The 25,361-nt window shown below is 51.1% G+C and overlaps 12 protein-coding genes across 12 annotated transcripts; 7 read left to right on the top strand and 5 right to left on the bottom strand.

The window, feature by feature from the left end:
- Positions 1 to 145: 145 nt before the first annotated feature.
- ARO2 (bifunctional chorismate synthase/riboflavin reductase [NAD(P)H] ARO2) lies at positions 146 to 1,282 on the bottom strand (the record flags this gene model as incomplete). Its single annotated transcript, XM_076684846.1, has 1 exon — positions 146 to 1,282. The coding sequence occupies one exon, from the start codon at positions 1,280 to 1,282 to the stop codon at positions 146 to 148; it is 1,137 nt and encodes a 378-aa protein (XP_076540887.1).
- Positions 1,283 to 1,547: 265 nt separating this feature from the next.
- SRP102 (Signal recognition particle receptor subunit beta) lies at positions 1,548 to 2,294 on the top strand (the record flags this gene model as incomplete). The annotated part of the gene is made up of 1 exon (XM_076684845.1): positions 1,548 to 2,294. The coding sequence occupies one exon, from the start codon at positions 1,548 to 1,550 to the stop codon at positions 2,292 to 2,294; it is 747 nt and encodes a 248-aa protein (XP_076540886.1).
- Positions 2,295 to 4,018: 1,724 nt separating this feature from the next.
- On the bottom strand, positions 4,019 to 4,588 carry TRVA0_019S00826 (AAA-ATPase Vps4-associated 1 family protein; the record flags this gene model as incomplete). The annotated part of the gene is made up of 1 exon (XM_076684844.1): positions 4,019 to 4,588. One exon carries the CDS (start codon positions 4,586 to 4,588, stop codon positions 4,019 to 4,021), a length of 570 nt encoding a protein of 189 aa, XP_076540885.1.
- Positions 4,589 to 4,929: 341 nt separating this feature from the next.
- Positions 4,930 to 5,399, top strand: SUB1 (chromatin-binding transcription coactivator SUB1; the record flags this gene model as incomplete). The annotated part of the gene is made up of 3 exons (XM_076684843.1): positions 4,930 to 4,968; positions 5,020 to 5,130; positions 5,184 to 5,399. 3 exons carry the CDS (start codon positions 4,930 to 4,932, stop codon positions 5,397 to 5,399), a joined length of 366 nt encoding a protein of 121 aa, XP_076540884.1.
- Positions 5,400 to 7,138: 1,739 nt separating this feature from the next.
- On the top strand, positions 7,139 to 9,727 carry ELM1 (serine/threonine protein kinase ELM1; the record flags this gene model as incomplete). The annotated part of the gene is made up of 1 exon (XM_076684842.1): positions 7,139 to 9,727. One exon carries the CDS (start codon positions 7,139 to 7,141, stop codon positions 9,725 to 9,727), a length of 2,589 nt encoding a protein of 862 aa, XP_076540883.1.
- Positions 9,728 to 10,165: 438 nt separating this feature from the next.
- On the top strand, positions 10,166 to 11,524 carry PRI2 (DNA primase subunit PRI2; the record flags this gene model as incomplete). The annotated part of the gene is made up of 1 exon (XM_076684841.1): positions 10,166 to 11,524. One exon carries the CDS (start codon positions 10,166 to 10,168, stop codon positions 11,522 to 11,524), a length of 1,359 nt encoding a protein of 452 aa, XP_076540882.1.
- A 234-nt stretch (positions 11,525 to 11,758) lies between these two features.
- Positions 11,759 to 12,454, bottom strand: TRVA0_019S00738 (uncharacterized protein; the record flags this gene model as incomplete). The annotated part of the gene is made up of 1 exon (XM_076684840.1): positions 11,759 to 12,454. The coding sequence occupies one exon, from the start codon at positions 12,452 to 12,454 to the stop codon at positions 11,759 to 11,761; it is 696 nt and encodes a 231-aa protein (XP_076540881.1).
- Positions 12,455 to 12,791: 337 nt separating this feature from the next.
- On the top strand, positions 12,792 to 13,328 carry TRVA0_019S00716 (uncharacterized protein; the record flags this gene model as incomplete). Its single annotated transcript, XM_076684839.1, has 1 exon — positions 12,792 to 13,328. One exon carries the CDS (start codon positions 12,792 to 12,794, stop codon positions 13,326 to 13,328), a length of 537 nt encoding a protein of 178 aa, XP_076540880.1.
- Positions 13,329 to 13,874: 546 nt separating this feature from the next.
- YIP4 (Yip4p) lies at positions 13,875 to 14,621 on the top strand (the record flags this gene model as incomplete). Its single annotated transcript, XM_076684838.1, has 1 exon — positions 13,875 to 14,621. One exon carries the CDS (start codon positions 13,875 to 13,877, stop codon positions 14,619 to 14,621), a length of 747 nt encoding a protein of 248 aa, XP_076540879.1.
- Positions 14,622 to 14,992: 371 nt separating this feature from the next.
- TRVA0_019S00672 (uncharacterized protein) lies at positions 14,993 to 17,143 on the bottom strand (the record flags this gene model as incomplete). Its single annotated transcript, XM_076684837.1, has 1 exon — positions 14,993 to 17,143. One exon carries the CDS (start codon positions 17,141 to 17,143, stop codon positions 14,993 to 14,995), a length of 2,151 nt encoding a protein of 716 aa, XP_076540878.1.
- A 709-nt stretch (positions 17,144 to 17,852) lies between these two features.
- Positions 17,853 to 18,680, top strand: SFK1 (Sfk1p; the record flags this gene model as incomplete). Its single annotated transcript, XM_076684836.1, has 1 exon — positions 17,853 to 18,680. The coding sequence occupies one exon, from the start codon at positions 17,853 to 17,855 to the stop codon at positions 18,678 to 18,680; it is 828 nt and encodes a 275-aa protein (XP_076540877.1).
- Positions 18,681 to 19,965: 1,285 nt separating this feature from the next.
- Positions 19,966 to 23,370, bottom strand: TRVA0_019S00628 (uncharacterized protein; the record flags this gene model as incomplete). Its single annotated transcript, XM_076684835.1, has 1 exon — positions 19,966 to 23,370. One exon carries the CDS (start codon positions 23,368 to 23,370, stop codon positions 19,966 to 19,968), a length of 3,405 nt encoding a protein of 1,134 aa, XP_076540876.1.
- Between the last annotated feature and the right edge of the window lie 1,991 nt (positions 23,371 to 25,361).

Below are 25,361 nucleotides of genomic sequence, written 5' to 3'. Positions count from 1 at the left end.
GGGGGTTATGTACCAAGAAGGTACGCAGTAAGAAAAAGGTTCTGTAACAAAACTCCCAACAGCATTTAGTTACGACTTTGTTACAGAATGTGTTTTAGTGGAGGTAGAGGGGAGACAAATAAATACAAATCTAGCAGAAAACTAATTAGTTGTCCTTTTTGAGCAGGTCACGGGCGCCAAGTCGGGCCTGCTGGATGAGCATGGTGTCTGCCATGACGAGAGCAGCCATGGCCTCGACGATTGGCACGGCACGGGGCACAACGTTGGGGTCATGGCGGCCCCGGGCCTCGAGGATGCCCTCGACACCCTCGTAGGAGGCCGTCTTCTGCTGCTGCGAGATGGTGGCGGGCGGCTTGAACGCCACGTTGAAGAAGATGTTCTCGCCGTTGGAGATACCGCCCTGGATACCGCCCGAGTTGTTAGTAGTGGTTCTGAACCGGCCATCGGCGGACTTGGTGAACGGATCATTGTGCTTGGAGCCCGGGATAGCGGTACCCGCGAAGCCCGAGCCGATCTCGAAGCCCTTGGTGGCCGGGATCGAGAGCATAGCATGGGCCAGCATTGCCTCGAGCTTGTCAAACACCGGCTCACCCAGACCAACTGGCAGGTTTCGGATCACACAGGTAACAACACCGCCAATCGAGTCCTTGGCCTCCTTGTACTGCTCGACCAGCTTGGTCATCTCCTCGGAAACATTTGAATCCGGGCATCGGATCGGACCAGCGGCATCCACCTGCTCCCGGGTGATCGTATCAAGCAATTCAAGGAACTTAGGGTCCTGAGCATCCTTCTCCATCGAGATTGGGCCCACCCCAGAGACGAAAGCGACGATTTCAATGCCGTGGGCGATCTTGAGGAACTTCTCAGCGACAGCGCCAGCGGCGACTCGGCCAATAGTCTCTCGGGCAGAGGACCGGCCGCCTCCAGAAGAAGCCTTGATACCGTACTTCGTCAGGTAAGTGTAATCGGCGTGCGATGGACGTGGGTAGATGTCCATCTCAGAGTAGTCCTTTGGTCGCTGATCCTTGTTCATAACGACCATACCAATGGGGGTACCCAGGGTTTTGCCAAACTCCGTACCGGACTGGATCTGGACAGCGTCAGCTTCGTTTCGTGGGGTCGACAGGGCGCTCTGGCCTGGTCGTCGACGGCTCAGCTGAGGCTGAACATCTTCCTCGGTCAGATCCATGCCCGGGGGGACACCGTCGACGATACAGCCGACAGACCGACAATGCGACTCGCCGTAAGTGGTTACTCTAAAAACCTTGCCAAAAGTAGACATTTTATCTTTCAAATTTAGGGGTTGAGGAAGGAAGGGTGAAATTTGAAAAAAAAAGGTGATTTGGAAGGGGTCCGATGACTCAAAACCATTTTTTTGCGCTTCCCACGTCACGGCTTGCTGTGGACCTTTGATCTTTAATACTCCACAACCGTATTGCACCCGGAGACTTGCATATCGTACCACTAAACCGAGTTTTCGTATCGTTTTGATAGGATAGTAGAGTCTTTCGTAGATTTCCGATCCCGTAAACGGTGTGTCATTCAATATGGTGGACCCAAAGATCCTATTCACAGCGCTGATTGGAGTTATCATCCTCGTGGCGGTAGCTATTTTCATCAGCCATGGCGGTGCGGGCTCCAAGAAGCAGGCACAGCCTACATTCCTCATTGTGGGCCCCTCTGGGTCGGGCAAGACGAGCCTGTTCACTAAATGGACGACGGGGACCGTCCAGGACACGGTCGCCTCGACGAGTGCCAATAGGTTTTATAATCTGCGGCTACCTTTTAGCACAGGAGCCGATGAGACCAGTTTCGCACTCATAGACCTGCCGGGTAACCCGAAACTGAGGTACCTGACGATAGACGAGGTGCGGAAGCACAAGAACCTGCGAGGCATCTTGTTTATCGTGGATGGAGCCAGTGGCCAAGCTGGCGTTACCAATGCGGCATCTTACTTGTTCGACATTCTCCGTATCACGGAGCAGCGCCAGGGCGGTGTTAATATCCTCGTGGCTGTGAATAAGTCGGATGTGTTCAATGTACTGTCAGCCGCTCGGGTAAAGGCCATTTTGGAGGCGCAAATTGGCGAATTGAGGGCTTCGCGGGCCAAGAGCCTTGGAGAGGTCACATCGAACGAGGACTCGACCGAGGACGATGGGTCGTGGATCGGCCAGGAGGGCCAGTTTGCATTTGAACACCTCGAGGGAGAGCTTATAGTTCTAGACGGCACTGTCAAGTCGGACCGCACTCATAAGTGGGAAAACTGGCTCGAAGGCCACGCTCTTAATGACTAATGTATCATCATCATCATTTTTGCCTTGTCGATTATCATCTTTCAATCGCTATCTTCCAATCATCACATTTTTCCAATCATCATCTTTTTCTAATCATTATCTTTTTTCCAATCCTTATCTTTTTACCAATTGTTATCTTTTTTCCAATCAGCTTTTTTTGGCAATCATCATCTTTCCAGCCATCATTTTGGCAATCATCTTCTTTCCAATCATCATCTTTCAAATCATCATCTTTCAAATCATCATCTTTCAAATCATCATCTTTCAAATCATCATCTTTCAAATCATCATCTTTCAAATCATCATCTTTCAAATCATCATCTTTCAAATCATCATCTTTCCAATCATCATTTCCAAACAACATATTCTTTCTTTTGCCAGTACTTTTGCCAATCATCTTCTTTCTTTTGCCGATACCTGGCGACCTACGTCTCCAATGTGAATCAACTGAAGCCAATAGAGTTCTGAACATGCATTGGGCTGATTTCAACCGTATGTCTGTCTGGAACCGCCATTTCTAAGCATAAGAAGCAATACTGATGGCCACTCTGAACGCACTTACGTGTAGTTCCGACGCATCTCAGGTAGCTGCATCGCTGATTGTTGCTCCGCCTGAGCCAAAATAATTACGTGCAACGATGATCAGAGGGGAAAATACCAGCTGAAGTACACCGCATTATCACACGCACAGGCGGTGGTGGTGGTGTGCTTCTTCGACATGCGCCCGTCTTGCGTGTGCAATTGATGCGTGTGTGACACGCCTTACCCTAACTTACCTCAAAGAAGTTGGTTGCTCTTGGTGGAGAGGAGGAGTTATAGGACGATTTTATCGCCCACCACGAGAGCCCCCTCTTTCTCCGTTGCAACATTGGCATCCTTCGTCGTGTGCTAAGGTTTTAACACTGGTCATAAAGAAGAAATGTACCGAAGGGTCAGGGGTGCATGATGATTCGAAAGCAGGTGTGTAAACACACAGAGAAGTACGTACAGCATATGTGAGAGACTTCTCGTTAACGCGAGTGCGAAACAGGCGTAACGCAGCTATATGTACGGCATAGCCAACCCTTCATACTTCTTCTTTTAATTAACTGTATGTCTAGTAGACATTGAACTTTCCACTACCCGGGTACCTAGTTGACCGTTATGGTGTTCTGCGGATACTTAATATTTTGTACACTAAATTGATGCGTCATTCATTATGTAGAAGGTGAACTGATGCGTCACGTAGAATGTCATGTCGGAATATGCGGCGCTCGGATCCGGAAGTTTAAGCCGCACGAGCCGCACCCCACTACATGTATTGCAATACTAGCAACAAACAATTGAATACCGATTTTTGCTATGTACGAAATTAGTGCGGAAGAAGCAGATACCGGCGATTGCATTGCATTGAAGCAGTTTGAGCTAGACAAACTCGCAAAAAAGGTTGAGGTGCTTAAGCGGCGGCATGCAGAGGAGCTATTAAAGCTCGAAATGCTCAATACAACCGAGGCGCACATGAAACTCCGCATCAGCAGGCTCGAGGACAAGTATGATCGGCTAAAATCGCTGGCAAAGTTCGTGGCTACGGAATTAAACTGCATGAGCACAGAAGTCCGCGCAGCGCATAAGATGTTGGGGAACTAGGGCCCCTCATATGCAACATGTTTACAGCTGAATCTAGATATCCCCTGGCTTAACGTCTGTTCACTGTTTGGAATGCTCGGCAGAACGTGTGGAAGACTCTAGCTAGGAGATTGCTTGGAAGACTCTGGTTCGGGGGAATGGGTGGGCACTTTCGGGAAGAGCGATGGCTTTGCCAGCAGCTCAGCGGTTCTTTTTGATCGCTGCTTGTCGCGCCAGGCGCTGACACGAATGTTATATATGTCTTTATTCAGCACAAATATTCGCGGTTCGGGTGCTTCATCCGTAGTCTCATTGGACTCTTCTTTCTTTTTTTTATCCTTGGGCTTTGTGTCTTTATCCTTGGACTTTGTATCTTTATCCTTTGAATCTTTACTATCCTCTTTGGAGTCTTTCTTCGCTTTTTCGCGTTCCTTCCACTTCTGCTCCACCAGCTCCATTTCTTTGGCCAGAGCCAGCTTTTTACGCCTAGCGGCCTCCTCTACCGGATCAAGCTGCCCTGTAGCAAAGCCCTTATCCTTCAAATGGCTGTCGCACACGTAAAAGAAGTCCGACACCCCATCTGACGCCACCAATACGGTGGCCGTAGGTTTATAGCATATGGAACACGCCCTGGACGCGGTTTCCGCTACCTTTCGGCTGTGGTAAAGGTTCTTGAATGGCAAAGACATGTCAGGAAATGATAAATCTGAATACCCGCCCTCCTTGACACTGGGAAACCTTCTTTCAATAAGTACGCGATGATGATGATGGTTGATGATGATACGGGGTACACGGGGGAGCGACACCACACATACAGCTTGAACATGCGTTATTAGACACACGTTCGAGAGCTTCAATATAACACGTTATAAACACAAGTATACATGGAGAAGTTGTCAATTGGAGGTTTATAACGATACAGGGTTAGTAGAGTAAGCTGGTATTAGTTTCGTAGTTAATACCATGGAATTCTAAGTTCGCGTTGTTCCTGTTTCATCAACTTCACACACCCCGGGAAAATTTGGAAAAAATGTCGAAAAGAGGCCATGAGGAGGAAGTCCAGTTCGACGTAAGCTTGCTGGTTTTTGTTCTGTATAGGATTCATGCTAATATTGGTTAGCTGGGCAAGAAAAAGAAGGTCACGATCCGATCTTTCAAGGGAACGCCGCTTGTTGACATTCGCGAGTACTACACGCCAAAGGGCGATGATAAGGAGCTTCCTGGGAAAAAGGTACGCGATATCACTTTTTCTTGTATCAAACTAATGTATCGTTGGTTTTTTAGGGCATTTCGTTGACGCTTGATGTGTGGAGGGAATTGGTAAAGTCGATCCCAGAGATCCAAAAGGCATTGGGCGAGTTGACTGAGGAGGAAGAGGAACCTCCAAAGAAGACCGCCAAGGTTGAAAAGGCCGGCAAGGCCAAGAAGGAATCCAAGGATGATGATGACGAAGAAGAAGAAAAGGATGCTGAAAAAGACGAAGAAGAGGATGAGGAGTAGCATATGTGACCTTGCGTTAGAACAATGTCGGCTACAGCAATTTAGGTAAACTTGAACAGTTCAATTGTGTTACTGAGGTAATTTATAATTGAGAATTTTAGTGTCCATGTATTTCCTATTACTTCTTTATAGCAATTGAGTACACTTAAATAGTTAAAGGTGCAACTACTGGTCAAGGGTAGCTGTACCTGGGAGTTTTGTAACGCGTTGCAAAAGTTCGTTACAGGCTCTTGCTAGACTTTGTCCCCCCCCCCCCCCCCCTTCTTCCCAGCTCATCACAATCCACCAAACGGCAAGCTGCAAAGCATAACACACTGCAGGAATAACGTTGACCGTATCTGTAACTGGGAGTTTGTTACCCTCTGCAAAAAGGTTGTTACAGAGCCTTGCTAGCCTTTGTTCCCCCTCTTCCCTGTCCAAACACAAACCAAAGTAAGCCAAGAGCCCCTAGAATGATGAAGACGAAGAAGATGATATGGCTGAAAAAGATAAAGAAAAGGACGCTGAAAAAGATGAATAAAAGGATGAGAGTTAGCAGCATGTTACCTGGTATATTGACGTATAATCTTGCGGTAGAATAATATCGAATGCAGCAATTTAGATAAGCTTGAACAGCTCAATGGTTATGATAATTTACAATTGAGAATTACAGTGTCCATTTATTTCCTGCAACTGAGTGCTTAAATAGTGCAAATAGCGCAAGATGAAACTAAACGTTGAATGAATTAGTAACTGGGCTTTGTTATGTGTTGCGAACGTCTGTTACAGGCTGTTGCGAGCCTTTGTTCCCCCTTCCTCTTAGCCCAACTACAAGCCAAAACGATGCAGCAAGGTGAAAGCATACACTAACAATGACGCCATTTGTAACATGTCTCTCGATTTTTCTTCACAGCTCGTTACGCTAACCACGCTAACCTGCGTCTACGTCTCCTCGGGTTGTTGCGTCTGTTACAATACAGTGACTAATACTAATCCCAGTACAACTCAACAACTCGACAAGCTGTCCGTCAAGGTACATGCTTAATGCATCGCCCCTTGGTTGGGGGGGGGAAAAATGTGGCCAGAGTGATGAGTTGCATTATCTCTGACACCACTTGTATACAATTAGGCATGATAGATAGCTAGCGGAAAAATAATGATTAATTGCATCTTTTCATCTTAACCACTCAACAACAACAAAACTACAACGTTTTTTTTTTCAGTAAATCCAGATATAAAACTGGCGTTCGCCACTGTCTATCCCCTGAAAGGCTCATTTGCATAAATACGACGCCCAATGGCCGATTTTCTCCCTTGCAGCCGGCCAACGAATCACCTCCTCCCTCCCTCCTTGTAACCAATTTCAGAAACGCCCCGGGCGCTTCGGCAGTGAATTTTCGAGAAACGCCCAGTGCGGCTCACGTGATAGACAAAAACTCCCAACGCGCGCGCGCGAGAACAAAAACACATTGCAAGACACGCAACACGGACACGAACCCTCCTCTGTGCCCACTTTGTTTCCACCCCCTCCCCCCCTTCTCCCACCTTTCTCCGTCGCCCTTTGAAAGGTTGATTGCATGGACCCTTTGGTACCCCAGGGTGGCTGCATCTTTTCTCGTCCACAACGCCATTGTCGGAGAGAGAAAAATTGACTAGCCAATAGTCCAGGGATCAGGGCGAAAGTCGGTTATTGCTACTGATTGTCCTGTTGAATCCAGATCATTGATTTAAATCGTTTTTATCGTTGATTGCGGCTGAGGATGAGCTTTTCGTCGCTGTGGAAAGGCGACAGCAGCTCAAAGCGATCGGGCAGCCAGTCCCAGCCCGTATCGCTTTCTTCGTCACCTACATCTCCTAGTCCCATGCCTAGTCCCATGCCGCCCTCTGTTACGGGAGACGCTGCTACCACCCTTAGGCATAATGGTAGACCAGTGATAGAGACCCATTCACATTTCCACCACCTTCATCCTCGCGCCGTCAATTCACGGCTCCATAACCTGCTGCACCAGTCGCCGTCACCGTCTCCAGGCTCTGGCGGGTTTTCGTCGAATCCGAGTCTGCCCATTGACCAGGGAGCGCGGAGGATTTCTTCGTACGTCAAAAGCCCCCTCGAGAGCCCTGTAACTGCACCTCCATCGCCCATCGGAGCCAGCCTGTCACAGACTTCGGTAAAAGAGACCCATCACATTAGCATTGACTACGATCCCGTGTCGGGGCGCAAGATGCTCAACACGTATGAAATCATTAGAGAGCTCGGCCGCGGTCAGCACGGCAAGGTCAAGCTCGGGCGCAACTTGGAGACGGGCGAGTACGTAGCCATCAAAGTCGTGGACCGTACTGGCCGCCCGCGTCTCGGCAAAACGGCTGGATCAACACAGGAAGACAAGATTCGGCGCGAGATTGCCATTCTCAAAAAGTGCTCGCATCCCAACATTGTACAGCTAAAAGAGGTACTTGACGATTCAACTTCTAAAAAGATTTATCTGGTGCTCGAATACCTCGAAAAGGGAGAGGTTGAGTGGCAGACCGAATGCGGACGGCCCGCTATGACTCGCAAAATGGCAAAGTCCACTGCTCGCGATGTCCTGCTGGGCCTCGAGTACCTGCATTTTCAAGGAATCATCCACCGTGACATTAAACCGGCCAATTTGTTGTTGTCTGCCGACGGACGGGTTAAAATCAGCGACTTTGGCGTCTCGTACGTGTCGACCGATGGCGAAGACGAGTTTGAACTGGCCAAAACTGCCGGGACTCCAGCATTCTTTGCCCCGGAGCTGTGTGTGACCTCAACAGACGTACCGCGACCAACTATCACCAACAAGATTGACGTGTGGGCGTTTGGCGTAACGTTGTTCTGCCTGCTGTATGGAACGGTACCATTCTACGCCGACAGTGAGTTTGAGCTGTTTGACGTTATCGTCAACCAGAACCTGGTGTTCCCCGACGAGATGTCCGCCGAAGAACGCAAAAAGTTCGCCAGGAACTCGGCAACCAACCGTCCGCTTTCGATATTCTACAACCCCAACGACAAGCATGTCCACATGCCAGAACCCTCGACCCACAAAAGCGCTAATACTAATGATACTAACGATGACGAACTTACTACTAATGATGATACCAAAAGACTCAATCGCCGGCCGTCTGCTCTGCTAGGCCCCAACTCTAACGACAACATAATTTCTGTTTCTAATAACGAGCCTGCTCCGGCGCTGGAAACGGACGCAGACCTGGAGCTGGCCAAGGATCTCATTCGCAAGCTGCTCGACAAGGACCCTGTCACCCGCATCACTGTGATTGAAGCTAAGCAGCACCCGTGGCTGACTGACGGCATGGAACCGAATGACTTGGAGCGGTACCTGTCGGCGTCCGGCGTCGGATGTAACGACAAGATTGAGGTCACAGGCGATGATTTACAGGCCGCAGTGCAGGGAATCACGGGCAAGATTAAGCGCGGGCTGTCCCGGTTTGGGTCGACTGCGCTTTCGTTTGCAGGGCTAAGGCGCCGTAAATCGACGTCGTCAACTGCATCGTCGACGACCCGAAAGGGCCGCAGCATTAGCAGCACGAGCGCGGCGAACTCGCGGTCCAACTCGCGCGATCCGTTCGGCCACTCTCCGTCTGACGTGCCAGTCATATCCGCTCGTCACTCGGTCGCCGGGCTGCCCAAGCGGGCCTGTGATATGCCTGCGCCCCAGCCGACAGCGGCACACACCGCCGCCGCAGCTGCGGCAGCAGCCGCAACAAGTTCATTTGTAGAATACAACCCGTCGCTATCGCGTGTTGTCGGTGGTGGCAACTCTTCGTCCTCCCTGCACGAGCATCATAAGCGAGGTCTCCCTGCGAGTTCGAGTAACTTCAATCTCAATTCGCTGCTTGAAGGAGAGATAGATAACACTCGGCGACCTTCGCAGACGCAGCTGGCGCGGTCTCCGCTCTCGCACAACCACTCTCGCACGTCATCCATGGCCCGGTCTCCAGGGTTCTCATCTTCGGTAGTGACCTCGGCGTCCTCGTCCATATCGAGCAGCAGTAGTAGTTCTGATGATGATGATGACGACAATGGAGAGCTGACGCTTGTGCTGGGCCCGCCCAGGGGTGGTTTGCGTGAGCCGAGCCCGAGCAGCGCTCGCCTGACGAGAGCGTCGGAGTCTGCTCTGAGGCCTCCGCGCTTGCGCTACGAGCTGACTTCTCCGCAAGCGAGCAGAGAGTCCGTCAAGTCCCCGACCAGCACCCTTAGCGCTGACACTGCCACTACTACTACTAACGAAGACGAGCAATCCTCGGTCACCCGATTTAGAAGCAAAAGCATAACAGTGGGGATCCTTCAACGGGAAAATGACAATGTATAGAGCCAATATATATATTTCTGCCGAACTACCTCTTTATCTGGTGTAATTGGGGAGACCAGTCCCCCCAAACACCCCTGTAGCTCCGCTACGCGGAGAATTCTTACTTCCGCAGAGCATAACATGCCTTTAGTGTTCCAGAGGGGCCTGTAACAAAGTTTTGTTACGCTGTTGCGAGCTACTGGGTGTATTCCGTTACGGGGGTTTGGGGGCGGAGCCCCCACTATGGGAGCTCGAGGGCTGGCCCTCGAATACATTCCTACCAGCTATTTAGCAGTGTAAAATACTCCTAGGCATCTTGCTGCCCGTTATTGCGAAGTACGTTGCAATATTTACTGATATTAACAGACTGACTCGCGGAGTGGTGGTCGGAGGTGGGACGCGTTCGGGGCATTTTTCAATTTACGCGTGACGCGTCTTTCACACTTTTGACAATTAACGATGTTCCGACAGAGCAGGAAGAGAAGAACACAGGAGCGGCGAATCGACTCGGTGGAAGTAGACAGGCACGTAGAGTACCCGTACCGGCTCTCGTTCTACACGACTCCGCCTCAGCTGGAGATCACTATCGAGGAGTTTGAGCAATGGGCCATCGACCGGCTGAGGGTTCTCGGCGAGATCGAGTCGTGCCAGCTGAGAAACAAGTCTGCGGCAGAGACAGAGAAGCATATGAAGAGTATCCTTGATAAGTATATGCCGCTGAGCTTCAAGAGCAGCACTGTCGATCTGGAGCGCAAAAAAGACCACTACTCGCATTTCATCCTGAGGCTCGCGTTCTGCCGGTCTGCTGAGCTTCGAGCCAGATTTGTGTCGCTTGAAACGGCGCTTTTCAAGATACGATACAACACAGACGATTCGTCTCTTCGGGAGGCTTTTATTAGCAGCCTGGACTTTAGTTGGGAGACGGTTTCTTCTGAGGAAATTGCAGACCTTGGAGACAAGCTGACCTGGAACAGCTCAAACTCCAAGGAGTTCTTCAAGGTCGACTTCGAGCAGGTACCAGATCTCGTAGCTACGCGGATGGTTACCCTTCACCAGGGCAAGGCGTATATCCCGACTAGTTTGCGCATGAACCTCGTGGTCAGCGAGTTTGAGAAGCGACTTGAAAAGGTCCTGGAAGTGACTGCCCGGGCCATTCCCCGGCTGGACGAGGATGATCGACTCATTCCTATTCTGAATCACTTGGCACTGGGAATGCCCACCCAAACGTACGTTCAGAACGCGTCTGGCGAAGGCTATAAGGCGGAACAGGTTCCAGGACTGGCGAATAAGCACTTCCCGCTGTGCATGAAACATATGAACAATGTGACGAAGGCAGAATCTCATGCGAAGTACGATGTGCGACAGCAATATGGCGCTTTCCTCAAGGGCATTGGTCTGTCAGTGGAGGAATCTTTGAGATTCTGGAGGGGTCTGTTCAAGGGATTGACAGATGAGGACTTCAGAAAGAAGTATGCATATAACGTGCGGCACATGTATGCTTTGGAGGGGTCGCGGATTGACTTTAAGCCAATGGACTGCCTACAGATTATTAGGAGCAATGGCGCGGGTAGTAGTACTCATGGGTGTCCTTATAGGACGTTCTCTGAGTCCAACCTCGTCACGGCACTGCAGAAGATGGGTATTACGAACAAGCAGGATCTGGCGAAAATCAAGCAGAATGTCGACGAGAAGAAGTACCATGTTGCATGCACTCGGGTTTACGAGTTGACCCATCCTAACGATGCAAATGGCGAGACGATCACCCATCCAAATCTTTACTTTGACCGATCTGTGGCATATGAGAAAGCTAAGAGTTAACCTTTACTTTGACCACTCTGTGGCATACGAGAAGAGTTGACAATTTTTTTTATTACTTACAGTAGTTATGTAGGGCAATCCCTGTGAATTTATGACAGTTGTGTAATGCATTTTTCAATCAATTGTAGAGTTCCATTTCTTGGGGGACCAGTCCCCCAAACCCCCTCGGGCTCCACTTCGTGGAGGTTTTTAATCAATTATAGAGGTCCATTTCTTGGGGAACTAGTAGGATGATTAGAATTGGAATACCAAATACCAAAAACCAGCAGCAAGCAGGCATTCACAGACTAGGTAAGTCAGAGCTCTGTTGGGCGCTAATGACAATGGATCCTGCCTATACCAACACATAAGAACGATAATGTTCTCCGATAAAACTATCGCCAGGAAAGCGACGATTTTCCTATCCAGGGATGCCTTGCCGTACCTAAACCAGAACGCCATAATATTTATGCCGATAAAGTAAATTGCTCGGTTGATACAGAAGTAGGCGAAGAGCCACTTTGCGAGAATGCGTTGGTTGTTTTGCTCCTCGCCAAGCGTAGAGTAGTAGTCGGATACGGACTCGTCGTCGAAGCGTAGTATATTGTTGATGGGAGGTTTATCCATCTTGCTGAGCATTGAGGCTCGAAGCGTGGAATCGTCATGCATTGAGGCTCGAAGCGATGAACTATCGTTCATTGAGGCTCGAAGCGAGGAGTTGTCGTCCATTGAGGCTCGAAGAGAGGAATTGTCGCCCACTGAGGCTCGAAACGAGGAGCTGTCGTCCTTTGAGTCTTGTGACGAGGAACTGTTGTTAATTGAGGTTTGAGGAGAGGAGCTGTCGTCCACTGAGGTCTGAGGTGAGGAGCTGTTGTTCATTGAGGCTTGAGACGAGGAACTGTCGTGCATTGAGGCTCGAGGCGAGCAATTGTCTAGACCGTTGGTGCCCATGGTGTTATCGGAAGAGAAAAAAAGTGCCTGGTTGCCATTTATATACTCTTTAAATACAGTTTACCAGCAACGAGCAATAGCATTGGTTCCTGTTCCTGAATCGTTGCGCTATTGTCCAAAATTCAGGGCCGAAGCAACGAAGCAACGTTGGACCGGTTTGTCATTGTAACTTTATCTTCACATAGCGGGATTTTAAACTTGGCAATGACAACTACTACTGATAGGCAAACTAGCGCCATCGCTATATAATATATAAGGGCTATTGGCTAGTGCAATTTTTCATTAACTGTCTTATTCACGAGATCTCCTTGTGACAGTTTTGTAAGAAAAAACGAAAATGACAGACATAGCTACGATTGAAATAACCCCATCCCCCTCACTTCATCACCGTGCAAGTGGTGGCCTTTTTACGTTTCCCTACTTACCTCCCTCAGTTCGTCGCCGTGAAAGCGAAAGTGACCTTTCCACGTTCCCCTATCCTCCTACCCCAGAGCATATGCAATACCCCCAAGTTGTGAGGGATGATGTTCAGGAAAGCAGTTCATCCATTTCGCGCGGGAAGTTTAAACCCCGCGGACTATACCGGCGTTGGCACTTAGCATTGAATTGGTTCGCTTGGTGGGCGTTTGTTGGTGGACTCTGTTTTATGGCCTGTTGGTTCTCCATGAAAGACGGTATCCAGCTGCCTATTAAGATTCTGTCATTTATTGGAACGATATTTATCGGACAGGTTGTTTTCATTTCCTATGCCAAGTTTGTGTGGAAGTTTAACGCAGGCGACTGTGGATTCATCACTCTTGTCACTATTGGCCAGGTGCTGGGACCAGTACTTCTTGTTGGTCTTCTACATGCCTCCTACATGGGTAAACTCTAGCCCTTCAACTATATATATCTACGATAATTCTACTCCTACGCTAATGAATATGTATATTTAAAATGAGCCTGCGCCATTGTACCTCTGAGTTGGTAGTATTATCAACTCAGCAAGAGGTTGATCCATGGCCCATAGTTATTCACAACAGCTCTCTCGCTCGAGGAGAACAGGTACTGCTAACCGCAAAATGAAGACTCAATCCCAGCAATGACAAATCAGTCTTATAGATACCTTCCGAGAAGCGGAGCCACTGGCCCCCAGTATCCATCTAATGGGCGCTTTGCGGCGAGAGCTATGAAATTGCATGATAACCTCCGCGGAGCGGAGCCACGGGGGTCTGGGGGCTGGCCCCCAGGAGCCCACAAGGCCGCTATAATTATCCACGACGCAAGTACTACGGGCTGGCTAGCAAAACAGGCGAACCAGCCGCATCCGCCGCATGCGGCTCAAATTAAAATGAATTAGCGTTTTAATTCGGCCAATAATAACCGGCCAAGATCCCCAAAGACACACTCGACCACGTAGAGATAGCGACAATCGGGGCAAATGTCGTACCAGCAAGTGAATAGCAACGTCCTATTGGGCGATTCGGACCCGGTAGAGGACGAATTCATTGTCAATGATGACGAAGACTACGAGCGACAACAACCACCAACCCAGCAGTACGGCGGGTTCGGCAACACAGTCATCCCCGAGCCCCCCGAGAGCCAGCAGGTGGGCTCAGAGCGGCTGGAACAGCGTCGGTTCATGGGTGGAGACACCCTGGATGAGCCAGTGTACGTGACGCTGTTGCGAGACGTCAAAGGCGTGGGCACGCGGCTGCGCCAGGTCGTGTGGAGGCGCGAAGACGACGAGTTTAATATCACCGGGCCGCAACAATGGGATCTATGGGGGCCATTGATCTTCTGCCTCATGATCTCGACTGCATTGTCCATGCTTGCTCCTAACAAGCAGTCGTCAATTGTGTTTTCGGGCATGTTCGCCCTCATATGGCTGGGGCAGGTGATTGTCACGCTTAATATCAAGCTGCTGGGGGGATCGATTTCATTTTTCCATGCATTGTGTGTTACGGGGTACTCGCTGTTCCCGTTGGTGGTGTCGGCTGTTCTGAGCGGGTTCATCAAGCACCGGCTCATCCGGTTGCCCATTGATACGGTGCTGGTCATCTGGGCTATTTACTCTTCGTCCAATGGGCTCAAGCATTCGGGGGTCATTGCATCGAGGGTATTTTTGGCGAGTTTCCCAGTGGGGCTGTTTTTCGCGGGGCTTGGCTGGATCTGCGTCATTACTTAAATATTTAACTATAATTGCTGCTTCAATTGTATTTTCTGGAGTATCTGTATTACCAGTTAGATGTTCCATTACATGAGTGATCCTCCAACAGATCCATAGGGCGTACTGCTATAGTTGAATCAATTCTCTTCCTTAGCCTGCTCTCCTCTATATTCGAGGGCCAGCCCTCGAGCTCCCGTAATTGGGGGCTCTGCCCCCAAACCCCCGTTACAAGAATCTTTCGTCTTATCAGCCAGCCCTCGAGCTCCCGTAGTTGGGGGCTCTGCCCCCAACCCCCCGTACTACCAACGACAGATCTCCGCGAAGCAGAGCCCTAGGGGGGGTTTAGGGGCCTTCATAGTCTATCAAGGGATATATATTACAAGTTAGCATTAGAAATCAAAAGCCCAGTTATTCAGCCAGTCGAGACTGACCTCTGGGTTAACATTCCCCCAGTAGAACTCGCTGTTGACAGCCTGAGGGCCATTAGGTGGTCGTTGCTGGGGCATAGGAGGCATGGGAGTGGGCGCTGAAGGGCGGGGCTCGGGCGTGGGTAGCTTACCATCTTCATCCTCCATATTGGGGACAAGCTTTTTGAAGTTCCCATGCAAATCGTAGAGCCCCAGAGCCGCAAAGTGCCTTTTGTTGACTTCGGGGTCCCCGTGGTCGATACCCGCCGACTGGAGCGCTACGCGAGATTCGTCGAGTTTCATGCACACCATATGGTTCAGAGTCCGCATCGCCCATTGGCATTCCTTGCTCATGGCGAATCGCCCGTCTTGAGCGAACCAGTCCATGAGCCTAATTGCTGAGGAGATGTAAGGTACCAGCTTGTCATGGGTAAAGTACCCCCCAAGCAACAGTAGTAGCATAACCATGCACGAGTTCTGGATAGAGGATAGGGTCTCCCACCAAGCCGTGTTGAGTCCCTTTCGAGTCTTCTTGAGCGACTGGATCACCTCAATGCTGCCCCTGGAGTGATCATAAAGCGCCTGTAACTCGTAAGGAAGCGTAGGAGTCAGCAATCCGTTGCTTTGAGCCAAGGAATAAATAATCGGCTGGAACAAGCTCAACACGAGGTCGTGGAATTGCAGCCGGAAGTGGCATATGGCCGTCTGCTGCGGCACAATGGCCGCGTTGCTCCCAGCTCCGTTGGCTAGGGCACTGGGGGGCCTGTACTCGAGGGTTTCGCGCCCCAGGAGGAATTCAGCGTCTACCGCCCGGTTGAATTCTACCAGTTCTTCGTACATTTGCTTCCGAGTGTCTCCGTCGACATAGGCGACACCAATGCCCATGGGAGCGGCTATACGGGCCATTCTGGCCAAAGCGTACGCTATGGGCGTGTTCCACCCATCGTCTACGAATTCCTCGGGTAGCGTCCACGTAATTTCCTCCTCTCTCATGTAAAAGGCTCGCCCCATATCGATGCTGATAAGGCGATCCAGCACATAGCAGCACCAGAATATACGCTCGCACTTTACTTTGTGCTGCTCTTTACGGGCGGCTGTAAAATGCTTCTTAAGCAGGCCCAGCCCATATGCAAGCCTCAACGCCTGGCCTAGAACAGACCAGCATGAGCTCTGGCGATGACAGGCCCGCAGATATAGCGTACACAGCAAAAGCCCCTGGACAATGTCGGTACACTCCCACTCGAACCCAAATTGGTTGAAAGTCGAGTAACAGTCCTCAAATAGCTCCTCCTCCAAATTGCTCTCATACTTCTTACCGTCCATAATCTCTGAGAACCGCATAGAGATGGCACAGATGCCGTGGACAAATGCCATGTACAGCCGGGCCTCCCGAATGTCCCCAATGGCTACATACGCTTCAAACTGCTTCATGAACAACGCCCGATTAAACAAAGCAAACACAGGGTTGACCACATCGAAAAAGTACTCGATCAACTCTCGTTCCATAGCGTGGTCGAGCCGCACACGGGGCGGCTGCATCTTAAACCGCTGCAAATAATGCACCCCCGACAAATTCCACCCGTACCCCTGGATCCTGGGCACTGTTACGAGCTTCTGGTTCTCAGAAGACAAGCTGGTGCGCAGATTATCCCCCAGAATGTGCGGCAATATGTTGAAGTAGCGGTTGTTGAATCGCGACTTGTTCGACGTGTTCCCCAGAGAAACCTGCGTCAGATACTTCTCAGAAAGAGGCCCGTATGTCGGGTCGACGCTTCGACTGCCCATGGGCAAGGCCGGTATCGAGCCGTCTGCGGCTTTGGACATTGCGTACTCCAGGGTCCTCAGGCGAGCCTGGAGGCTCGCCAGCGTCTCGGAACCATCCCCTGTCATAGACATGGGGCTCGCCTCGTCATCGGTGCGCCTTATCTTAGCGGGGGGCCCCGAACTCGGACTGTAAGTACACACTCGCTTGTACTTCTGACACGCTCCACATGGCACTTCGCCGTCGCACTTGGTCTTCTTCCTCTTGCAAATGTCACACGCCTTGGCGACCCGGATCCTCTCACGGTACCCGTTGCGCTCCACCATTTCCTCCATCATAGGAGCCCCGTCTTCCATCACCCGCTTCGACATTTGCCTTTCGGTGACTCTCGGCACCGCCGCGTCGAGTTATCAGATTGAAGCTTTTCTTAACTCCTTAACTTAATTGCTTGTGCGGCTCTCGAGCCGCATTACCTCCAGCCTCTCGGAGTGCGGCGTCACCACCCCCGGAGTGGACATATTGGGGGGACCAGTCCCCCCAAACCCCCGTTCCTAGCAGCTCTGCTATACATTCTCCGGCTGTCGGAATCTGTATGTCTAAGCATTGACTAATCACAGACAGGACATGCACGTCGTATTCGCTCAGGGGTAGACATGCCAAAGTACATCCGAGAAAGCCGAAGAGGACGGGAGGGGGGGGGGGTTCCCCCCAGTTACGGGAGCTCGAGGGCTGGCCCTCGAAACGCCGGTCTGGATTGTAAAAGCTGGGCGGAGGAATGTTAACACCGAGACCGGGAATTTCATAATATGCAGGTTCCGATGAGGCGGTGTGTTCGGCTCGGAGAAAGAAAGCGAAACAGTGGGCCGGGCTGTGATCGCAATGCAGGACTAAATGGCGGTGAGCAACGGCATCGCGGGTTTCTAATGGGTTTTGGTCGAAATTCTCTCTGGCGTGTTCACTTTCTTGTTATATTCGTAGTAGTGCCGGTATAGCCTGTAGAATAGAAGGTTATATTGGCAAAAAACCTTGGTATTATTGGTAAACACATCTCTCACTGAGCAAACGAGAGACCAATACGAGATGTGGAAAATCCTGCACCACTGGGGCCTTCCGCTGTTCGGTTGCGTAGTGTGGTGGGGCATGCTGATAGCCCTGATGACCTGCTGGGCCGTCCAGGGACATCCGCGATACTCCTTCGTGTCGGATAACAAGAGCATTCTGTTCATTTCCGACGTGGGTGCCACCAATCTCCAGCCTATCTTCATTGCGTGTGCTTCGACAGAGGCACTGTGCTTCGTGCTGGCGTTAACCGCTGAGCGGTACCTTCGCCATGCGGGTAGGCTCTTGCCTAACCATCGCCGCAGGGAGAAGGTAGCCGCGGGGTTTGCCATTGGGTTTGGCATCATTGGCCAGCTGGGCATTATCTTCGTGTCGACTTTTAACACGCACATCTTTTCGCGGGTGCATGTGTCGTTTTTGCTGGTGTTCCTAATTGGCACGGGGCTTTCGGCGCTGTGTACCATCACCGAGTATACGCTCATTGACTGGTCCTACCGCGAGGCGGGGAGAATTAGAATCTCGTATATCTGCAAGGGCATTTGGTTCATTGTGTGTCTGGCGCTTGCTATTACGTTTGGAACGCTGTCGTTGACGGACCGAAAGAATGCGGCTGCCGTGTGTGAGTGGACGCTGGCGTTCATTTTTGGGTTCTACTTGTTGACGCTGGTGTATGATTTGTGGCCTGCGGCTGCTACGCAGAAGGGTGAGCTGTTGGAGGTGAAGTCCAACGGGCAATTGCGACGCTCGTCGTGGATTGCTGGCGACGATCCTCATGGTGAAATGTCGGAGAACTACCCTGTCTCCAGCGGCGAGAACCCGCCGCGTCCTTACCCGTCTGAAATCATTTAACCAAAACGATTGGATCATTTGTATTTATAGTCTTGGTGGACTGCATTTTGCGGCCACTATGGACCTTCATCCAAACCACTCAATAGACAATCCGTTGAGTAATCAATTCCTATTACCTTTTATCAAAATGGTCTCCTAACATGATCAATTAATGTCATGCTGTCGTATACCGTAACAATCAATCACTCAGTAGTCAATTCCAGCATCACAAACACCCCGTCACAACTCCTGGGAGGAAATAGTCATATAATGGGTAGAACAACTGGGGGACTAGCCCCCCAGACCCCCCTTAGCTCCGCTTCGCGGAGGAATTGATGATGTGTGTTCCTAAAACCATCAATCACTTGAAATCCAATTGGGTAATCAATTCTTAGTACTTTGCTTGAATCGAAAGTGGGATCCTAGTTTGGTTCAACAGACGACATATTGCTAAAAGGAGTTGTATACGGTATCCATCCCATTTAACACGTTCCGGAAGTACGCATTTTTTGGAGAATGGAGATAATATTGATGTATACATAGACCAACTCGGCCAAAGTGTCATTTGCTTTTCAATCGCTAATTTGGCAAAAACTTGCAGCTCGTGGAGCTCCTGATCGGTCGTCAACAGGCGTTTCCTCGATAGAGGTACCCATCCTGCCGGCGACTCTAGCGTAGCTATGGTGTGTCTTCAAGGATCGCGTTAACGTAACTAAAAGAAAAAAGGTAGGAAACGTAACAAGTTATTCCTTAAAGAAATTGTGATCCGCGCCTACTACATACTCCAAGCAAAGGTACACCTCGAAAATTGGAAGCACTACGATTACATTAATGCAAGATTGACCAAACAGCCGATTAGAAATTGTTGGCGAAAATGAATTAGATCCTTCGCATCTTCCGTTTTAGTAAAACTATTTGGCTTCCTTCGAAATGAACCGTTGACTTGGTCATCGACATTTTCCTAGAAAGTACATATCGATACATAAATCGTAGCCAATGAAGATAGAAGCTTGTACCTGCAAGTGAAGATAGAATTTCAGCGTAGACAATTCGATTAGCGGAACAGCCCTTAACTAGGTAGCATTATCATTCAACACACACTATACCAGCTTCAATCAACTACATATCGATATCGTAATACAGAAGGGTTTCTTGCGACGGGGGTTTGGGGGCAGAGCCCCCAACTACGGGAGCTCGAGGGCCTGGCCCTCGAATAACACTCGAAGTAGGAGTTTACTTAACCGTAAGCGAATAATAAAAATTGCAAATAACAAACTACTTATACAAATACCAGACAAATTACAAGTTACAGCTCCTCCTTGAATACCCCCTCTGTCGGCTTGGCTGGTTCCTGTGAAGGCTTGGCGACTTCCTCCAACGACGCACTCTTAGCTGGTTCCTCCTCCTCCGTGTCCGAGAACCCAGAGAACGTACGCTTGTCAGCCAGAATCTTCTGCGTCTTACGCTCCTCTTCCTTGGCATTGGCAGCATGGATATCAGCATGGGTCTGGAACTGTGATGACTGCTCCGTAGTTGGCTGGGCAGAGCTGGCTGCCTTAGCCGCAGTCGTCGCTAGCCCGCCAGCACCTGGCTGATCCGACGCAGTCTGAAGAGGCGCCTTCTGGGTAGTGGGGTGAGTCTCTCGCGATAAGAACTTGGGCAACCCATGCTTCGACTCCTGTTGTTGCTTCGCCTCGGGTAGTTCTGGCTTTGGTTGTTCTGACTCATCCTTGCCCGTTGAATGGCTTCTCATCCGCCCCGCGGGATTCGCCTTCTTGAGCGTATCCCTAATGAACCCGCCGATTCCCCGATGCTTGTCAGATTCTGTAGCTGGGGGCGGGGCGGTCGGCTGGCCCGCAGGAGTTCGTCCTGAAACGGCAGTTGGAACGGCTATAGGTGCCTTAGGAGACTTCTCGGTAAGCGCCTCGGTTGAGGCAATACCTCGTACCGGCCGCTGCTGAGCAGAAATGGCGCTCGACGATTCAGACGGAAGATATGCACCACCAACTGCCTTAGACTGTTCAAGCGCAATGGCACTCGAGCTGGGTGTAATGTCGGACTTGAGAGCCATGCCAGCCTTAGCCTGCTCCATGGCAATTACACTTGAAGAGGGGGTAATGTCGCTCTTGAGAGCCATACCGGCCTGAGCCTGCTCCAAAGCAAACTTACTGGAATTAGTAGAGTCGGTCCTCATGACATCGGCAGCACGACCCAACTCCAAAGCGACACTACTGGCACCTGGAGTCAAATCGGCTTTAAGAGCCATGCCGGCCTTGGCCTGTTCCAGAGCAATTACACTTGAAGCAGGCGTAAGTTCGCTCTTGAGAGCCATACCGGCCGTAGCCTGCTCCAAGGCAAACTTACTGGCATTGGTCGACTCGGTCTGCATCACATCAGCAGCTCGACCCATTTCCAAGGCAATCTGACTCGAAGCCGGAGTGATATCACTCTTGAGAGCCATACCGGCCGTAGCCTGTTCCAAGGCGAATTTGCTCGCATTAGTAGAGTCGGTTCGCATAACATCAGCAGCCCGACCCATCTCCAACGCAATTTCACTCGGTTCTGGAGTAATCTCGCTCTTGAGAGCCATGCCGGCCGTGGCCTGTTCAATTGCAAACTTACTGGCATTGGTAGACTCAGTTTGCATGACATCTGCCGCCCGACCCATCTCCAATTCAACCTGAGTCGAAGTCGGAGTAAGCTCACTCTTCAAAGCCATACCGGCTGTAGCCTGTTCCATTGCAAACTTGCTGGCATTAGTCGAATCAGTTCTCATGACATCAGCAGCTCGACCCAGTTCCAGAGCCACAGTACTCTCGCCAGACGAGGTGGAGACAGAAGAGACAGAGGACGACGGCGACTTCTCGCCTGCTCCCTTGGTCAAGCCGACAGCGGCTCCAACCCCAGCCACAGCTCCGGCAACACCACCAACTGGACCAAGTTTGGCCAGTTTTTCCTTGGTGTCGCGTTCGTGCTCTTCAACAGCAGCCGCATGAGTCGCAGCAAGCTCCCTCTTCTCAGTGTGCTCGCGCTGGGCCTGTTCAAGGTCGGCGTTGGCCGCGTGGAGTTCGCGCTGGGCTTCTTCGGCCTGCTGCTGAGCAGCCGCGGCCTGCTCTGGAGTCTCAGCCTGTTCAGCCAGTATCTGAGCCTCAGCCGCCTTGGCCTCAGCCGCCTGCTTCGTGGCCTCCGTCTTCTGTACCTGGGTCTTTGCAATGGCCTCCGCGTTCTGGGCTTCTGCAGCGGCGCCCTTGAGCCGCATCTTCTCGTGCTTGCGCTGCTCCTTGAGCTCCTTCTTCTCGGCCTTGAGCTTCTGCTTCTTCTCGCGCTCAGCCTGCTTCTGCTGGCTCTGGAGCGCCCGCTTCTTCTCCTTCTCCTCATGCTTGATGCGCTTCTCCTCGGCCTTCTTCTCGCGCCCGATACGCTGGTCCTCAGCCTTGTGGGCCCGCTCTTCCTCCTCAGCCAGGCGGCGCACCTCGTCGTCCTGTCGCTGCTGCTCGGCTCTTTCGCTGATCTCGCTGAGCACGGGCGCCACGTTGCGCTGGGCAATGGCCTCAATCTCACTCTGCGTCATGAACATGCCTCCACCAATGTTGATCTTGCCATGGTTCTCCATGCGCTCCTTGCCCTTCTTCTCGGCGATCTCATACGCCGCAGCGTTAAATCTGGTGTCGGCGAGCGGGTTCTTCTCGAGCACGCGCCGGTCAATCTCCGATAGAGAGCTCTCAGCTCGCGCCCGTGCCGCAGTCATGAGAGCGTCATGCTGTCTCAGGGCTTCCTGGAGCTGCTGCTGGTGCCTGCGGTCCTCCTCGCGCTTCTGCGTCATGAGAATGTTAGCCGCTGCTGCGGCGGCGCTGTTCTTGAGTACATTGTCGTCCTCATGGATGCTCGAGTAGTGCGATGATGCCATGGAGTCCCGCTTATTACCAACGCCGAGTCCGGCGTACTCGCTAGGTTTGGTTGCGTAGATCGAGGGCTTCGTTGCGTTCAGATGCGACAGCCGCTGTGCGGCGTTTTGGCGCGCCGTCTCCTCGATATCGCCAATGTTGCCAAAGCCAGCGTGCTCGGAGCTACCGAGGCTCTTGGACCGCCTCAGCTGATTCTCGCGGTCTTGCTGGAACACTTTTACGCTGGCACCCTTGAATTCGTTCTCCTCGAGCGTCGACTCGCCGCCGCGCCATGCATACGCCTCGGGAAGCGCCTGAGCCGCCATCTCTGCGGCGGGGGTCTTGTGCGCCTGCAGCGCCGCTTTTGCAGACGCCGACTCGAGCTTGTAGTTAACCCCATTGTCGTCAGACGACGACACCGTCGACGGGTGGTCCTTGGCGTAGAGAGCCGCTGTAGCCGCTGTCGCCGAGCTGTCGGGCTTCCAAATCTGCGGCGACTTGTTCGACTGGGTGGCTAGCAGTGCTGCCGTCCCCGCTGCGGGAGCCGCACTCTCACGCTGCCACAGATTCGGCGACAAGTCACTCTGGGTCGCCAGCAAGGCGGCCTCGCCAGACGAGGTCGACGACACGCCTACTACCGGTGATCCCGGGGAATTGTAAATGCCGTGGCGTAGCTGTTTGTTGTACTGGGCCATTGCGGCCGCTGACGACATTCTCGGCGACTTTTTGGGGGTCGCCTGCTTGTGCTTATTATCCTTCTGCTTGTCTTCATGAGCCTTCTGTGCGCCAGGCGACGCCTGGCGATGCTCATGGGAGGTCGTAGCCATGGTAACTGTTATCAACACTCCAGAATCGAATAAAAAAACGAAGTCAATTCCTCGTTCCCAACAAGATAAGATGAAATGGTTGATAGGAAGGGAAAAGGAACTGTCGCCGGAGGTATATACGCTCTAAAACAAGGTTCGTACCAGGTCCCGCAGCAACCAAACCGATGAGGAATTTGGTCGCCCAATGTTTCCCTATCGGTAGGGCGCTTAACCCCACGATGACGCGAAACCCCATTTCCGGGCCGGTATTTTCCTCTATCGCGCCTTGTTTGGCGGCACCCCCGGAGACCGCCTGACAACGCGCCTTGTTCGCCTAATTAGGCAGGTCTGTGGCGCGGTCCCCGAGTAAGAGGAGGGGAGCGAACGGGATCGATCGTCTATCAACAGCAAGTCTATACCCCTGTCCCGAGGCCATGGGGCTGGAGACGTCATGTTCGCATTGACATTGACTGGCGATTGACATTGACAGGATGTTGTCGTGCGTCATTCGCTTCTAGAAGCCCGGTCGTTTGCGAAGACTGCATCGTGACGTATGGAAGGCAAAAATGCTCGTTGTTCAGCCCAGATCAGCGCATGCGCCGCGCATGCCTGCGCGTCTCCACACATCCACACACATCAACCACTTAAGTGCGTAGTTACGTAACTACTGTAGTGGCCGTTGCTTGGAGATCTCGACCAGGGGAAGAGGGGAGGATCAAGTGGCGATGTACCAGCTTATATAGAGCAAAACAACGTCCATCACACAGGGCGCGCAACAGGGTTAAAATGAACCCGTCTAGCCACGCATTCAGGGCGATTGAACTGGCTTACTCGTTCAGTGCGATTGAATTGGATCAGGGACTGAATTGGTTCACTCATTAAGTGCGATTGAATTGGTCCAAAGCAACTGAATTGGTTCAGGGATATTAAGTTGGTTCAGAGCTACCCAATTGAAGGTAGTACTCGACTGTGGGCCGCTGTAACCAATTAATCGCCAGTAGAGAGTCGTAGATTTTTGTTTAGTCAATTGATATTAAGTGGCATCGATACATATAAAGCTTCAATGGGTGTTACACACATTACAGGGGGGATATCAGTAATAATGCGCATTCTAGCCGATGCTGGGGTTTCAGTTCGTCTGCCAGACTTGGTACTTCGGCAGTTGGTACATCAACTAACATAATTTATAGTTCAATTAGTACGATATATAGTTTACTTCAATTGGTAGGATATAGATACCGGTAGTAAGAAGTGGTGAGGAAGAGGAAACGTCTATCGTCTCGAAAATACACCTATAGCTTTTATATATAGCTCAATTGGTATCATTAGGACCTAATTCATCGTTATTGGAGGACGCGCGTTCTCGAGTATAGATGACAGGGCCCAGTCTACATTTAACCGACCTTACTAACCCTCGAATACACTCCACTGGTGCTAATGGGGGGACCAGTCCCCCCAAACCCCCCTGGGGCTCCGCTTCGCGGAGATGATTGTTGTTATAGAGAAGCCATACTCATGTATCGTTCGTACTGCACGACTCTAACCCCTGGTAGACTGGTCAATGACCCTGTGTGCTGCTAGTAGCCATGATATGTTCAGAGGCACTACTGAAACTGTAAGGATCTCCACGGGCTGGCCCGTAAATGTATACTAGGAGAAGTATGGACATATACTGTGTAGACACTACTCGGATAGAGTTTTCTAAGAACAGAGTACTTCATCTATAAAAAAAAGGGCAATATCATTTCCACGGAACGGAAAAGGTGGAGTACATAATGGGAAACCGTTTGCGCTTCGAGGGGTCGTAACAAGTTTGTAACGCTGTAACAGCGTATGGGAAGACTTCCGTAACGTTGTTGGGAAAACTTGTTACGCTGCTACAGTGTCCGCTACCGGACGAGGGGTTTGGGGGCAGATCCCCCATTACAGGAGCTCGAGGGCTGGCCCTCGAATACATTCCACTGGTACTAATGGGGACCCCCAAACCCCCCTGGAGCCCCGCTTCGCGGAGG

The sequence above is a fragment of the Trichomonascus vanleenenianus genome (genome assembly GCF_965637985.1).
Source record: "Trichomonascus vanleenenianus strain CLIB 3782 genome assembly, contig: TRVA0_019S, whole genome shotgun sequence".
Taxonomy (NCBI): Eukaryota; Fungi; Ascomycota; class Dipodascomycetes; order Dipodascales; family Trichomonascaceae; genus Blastobotrys; species Blastobotrys vanleenenianus.
This window is presented reverse-complemented; position numbering and strand designations above follow the sequence as displayed.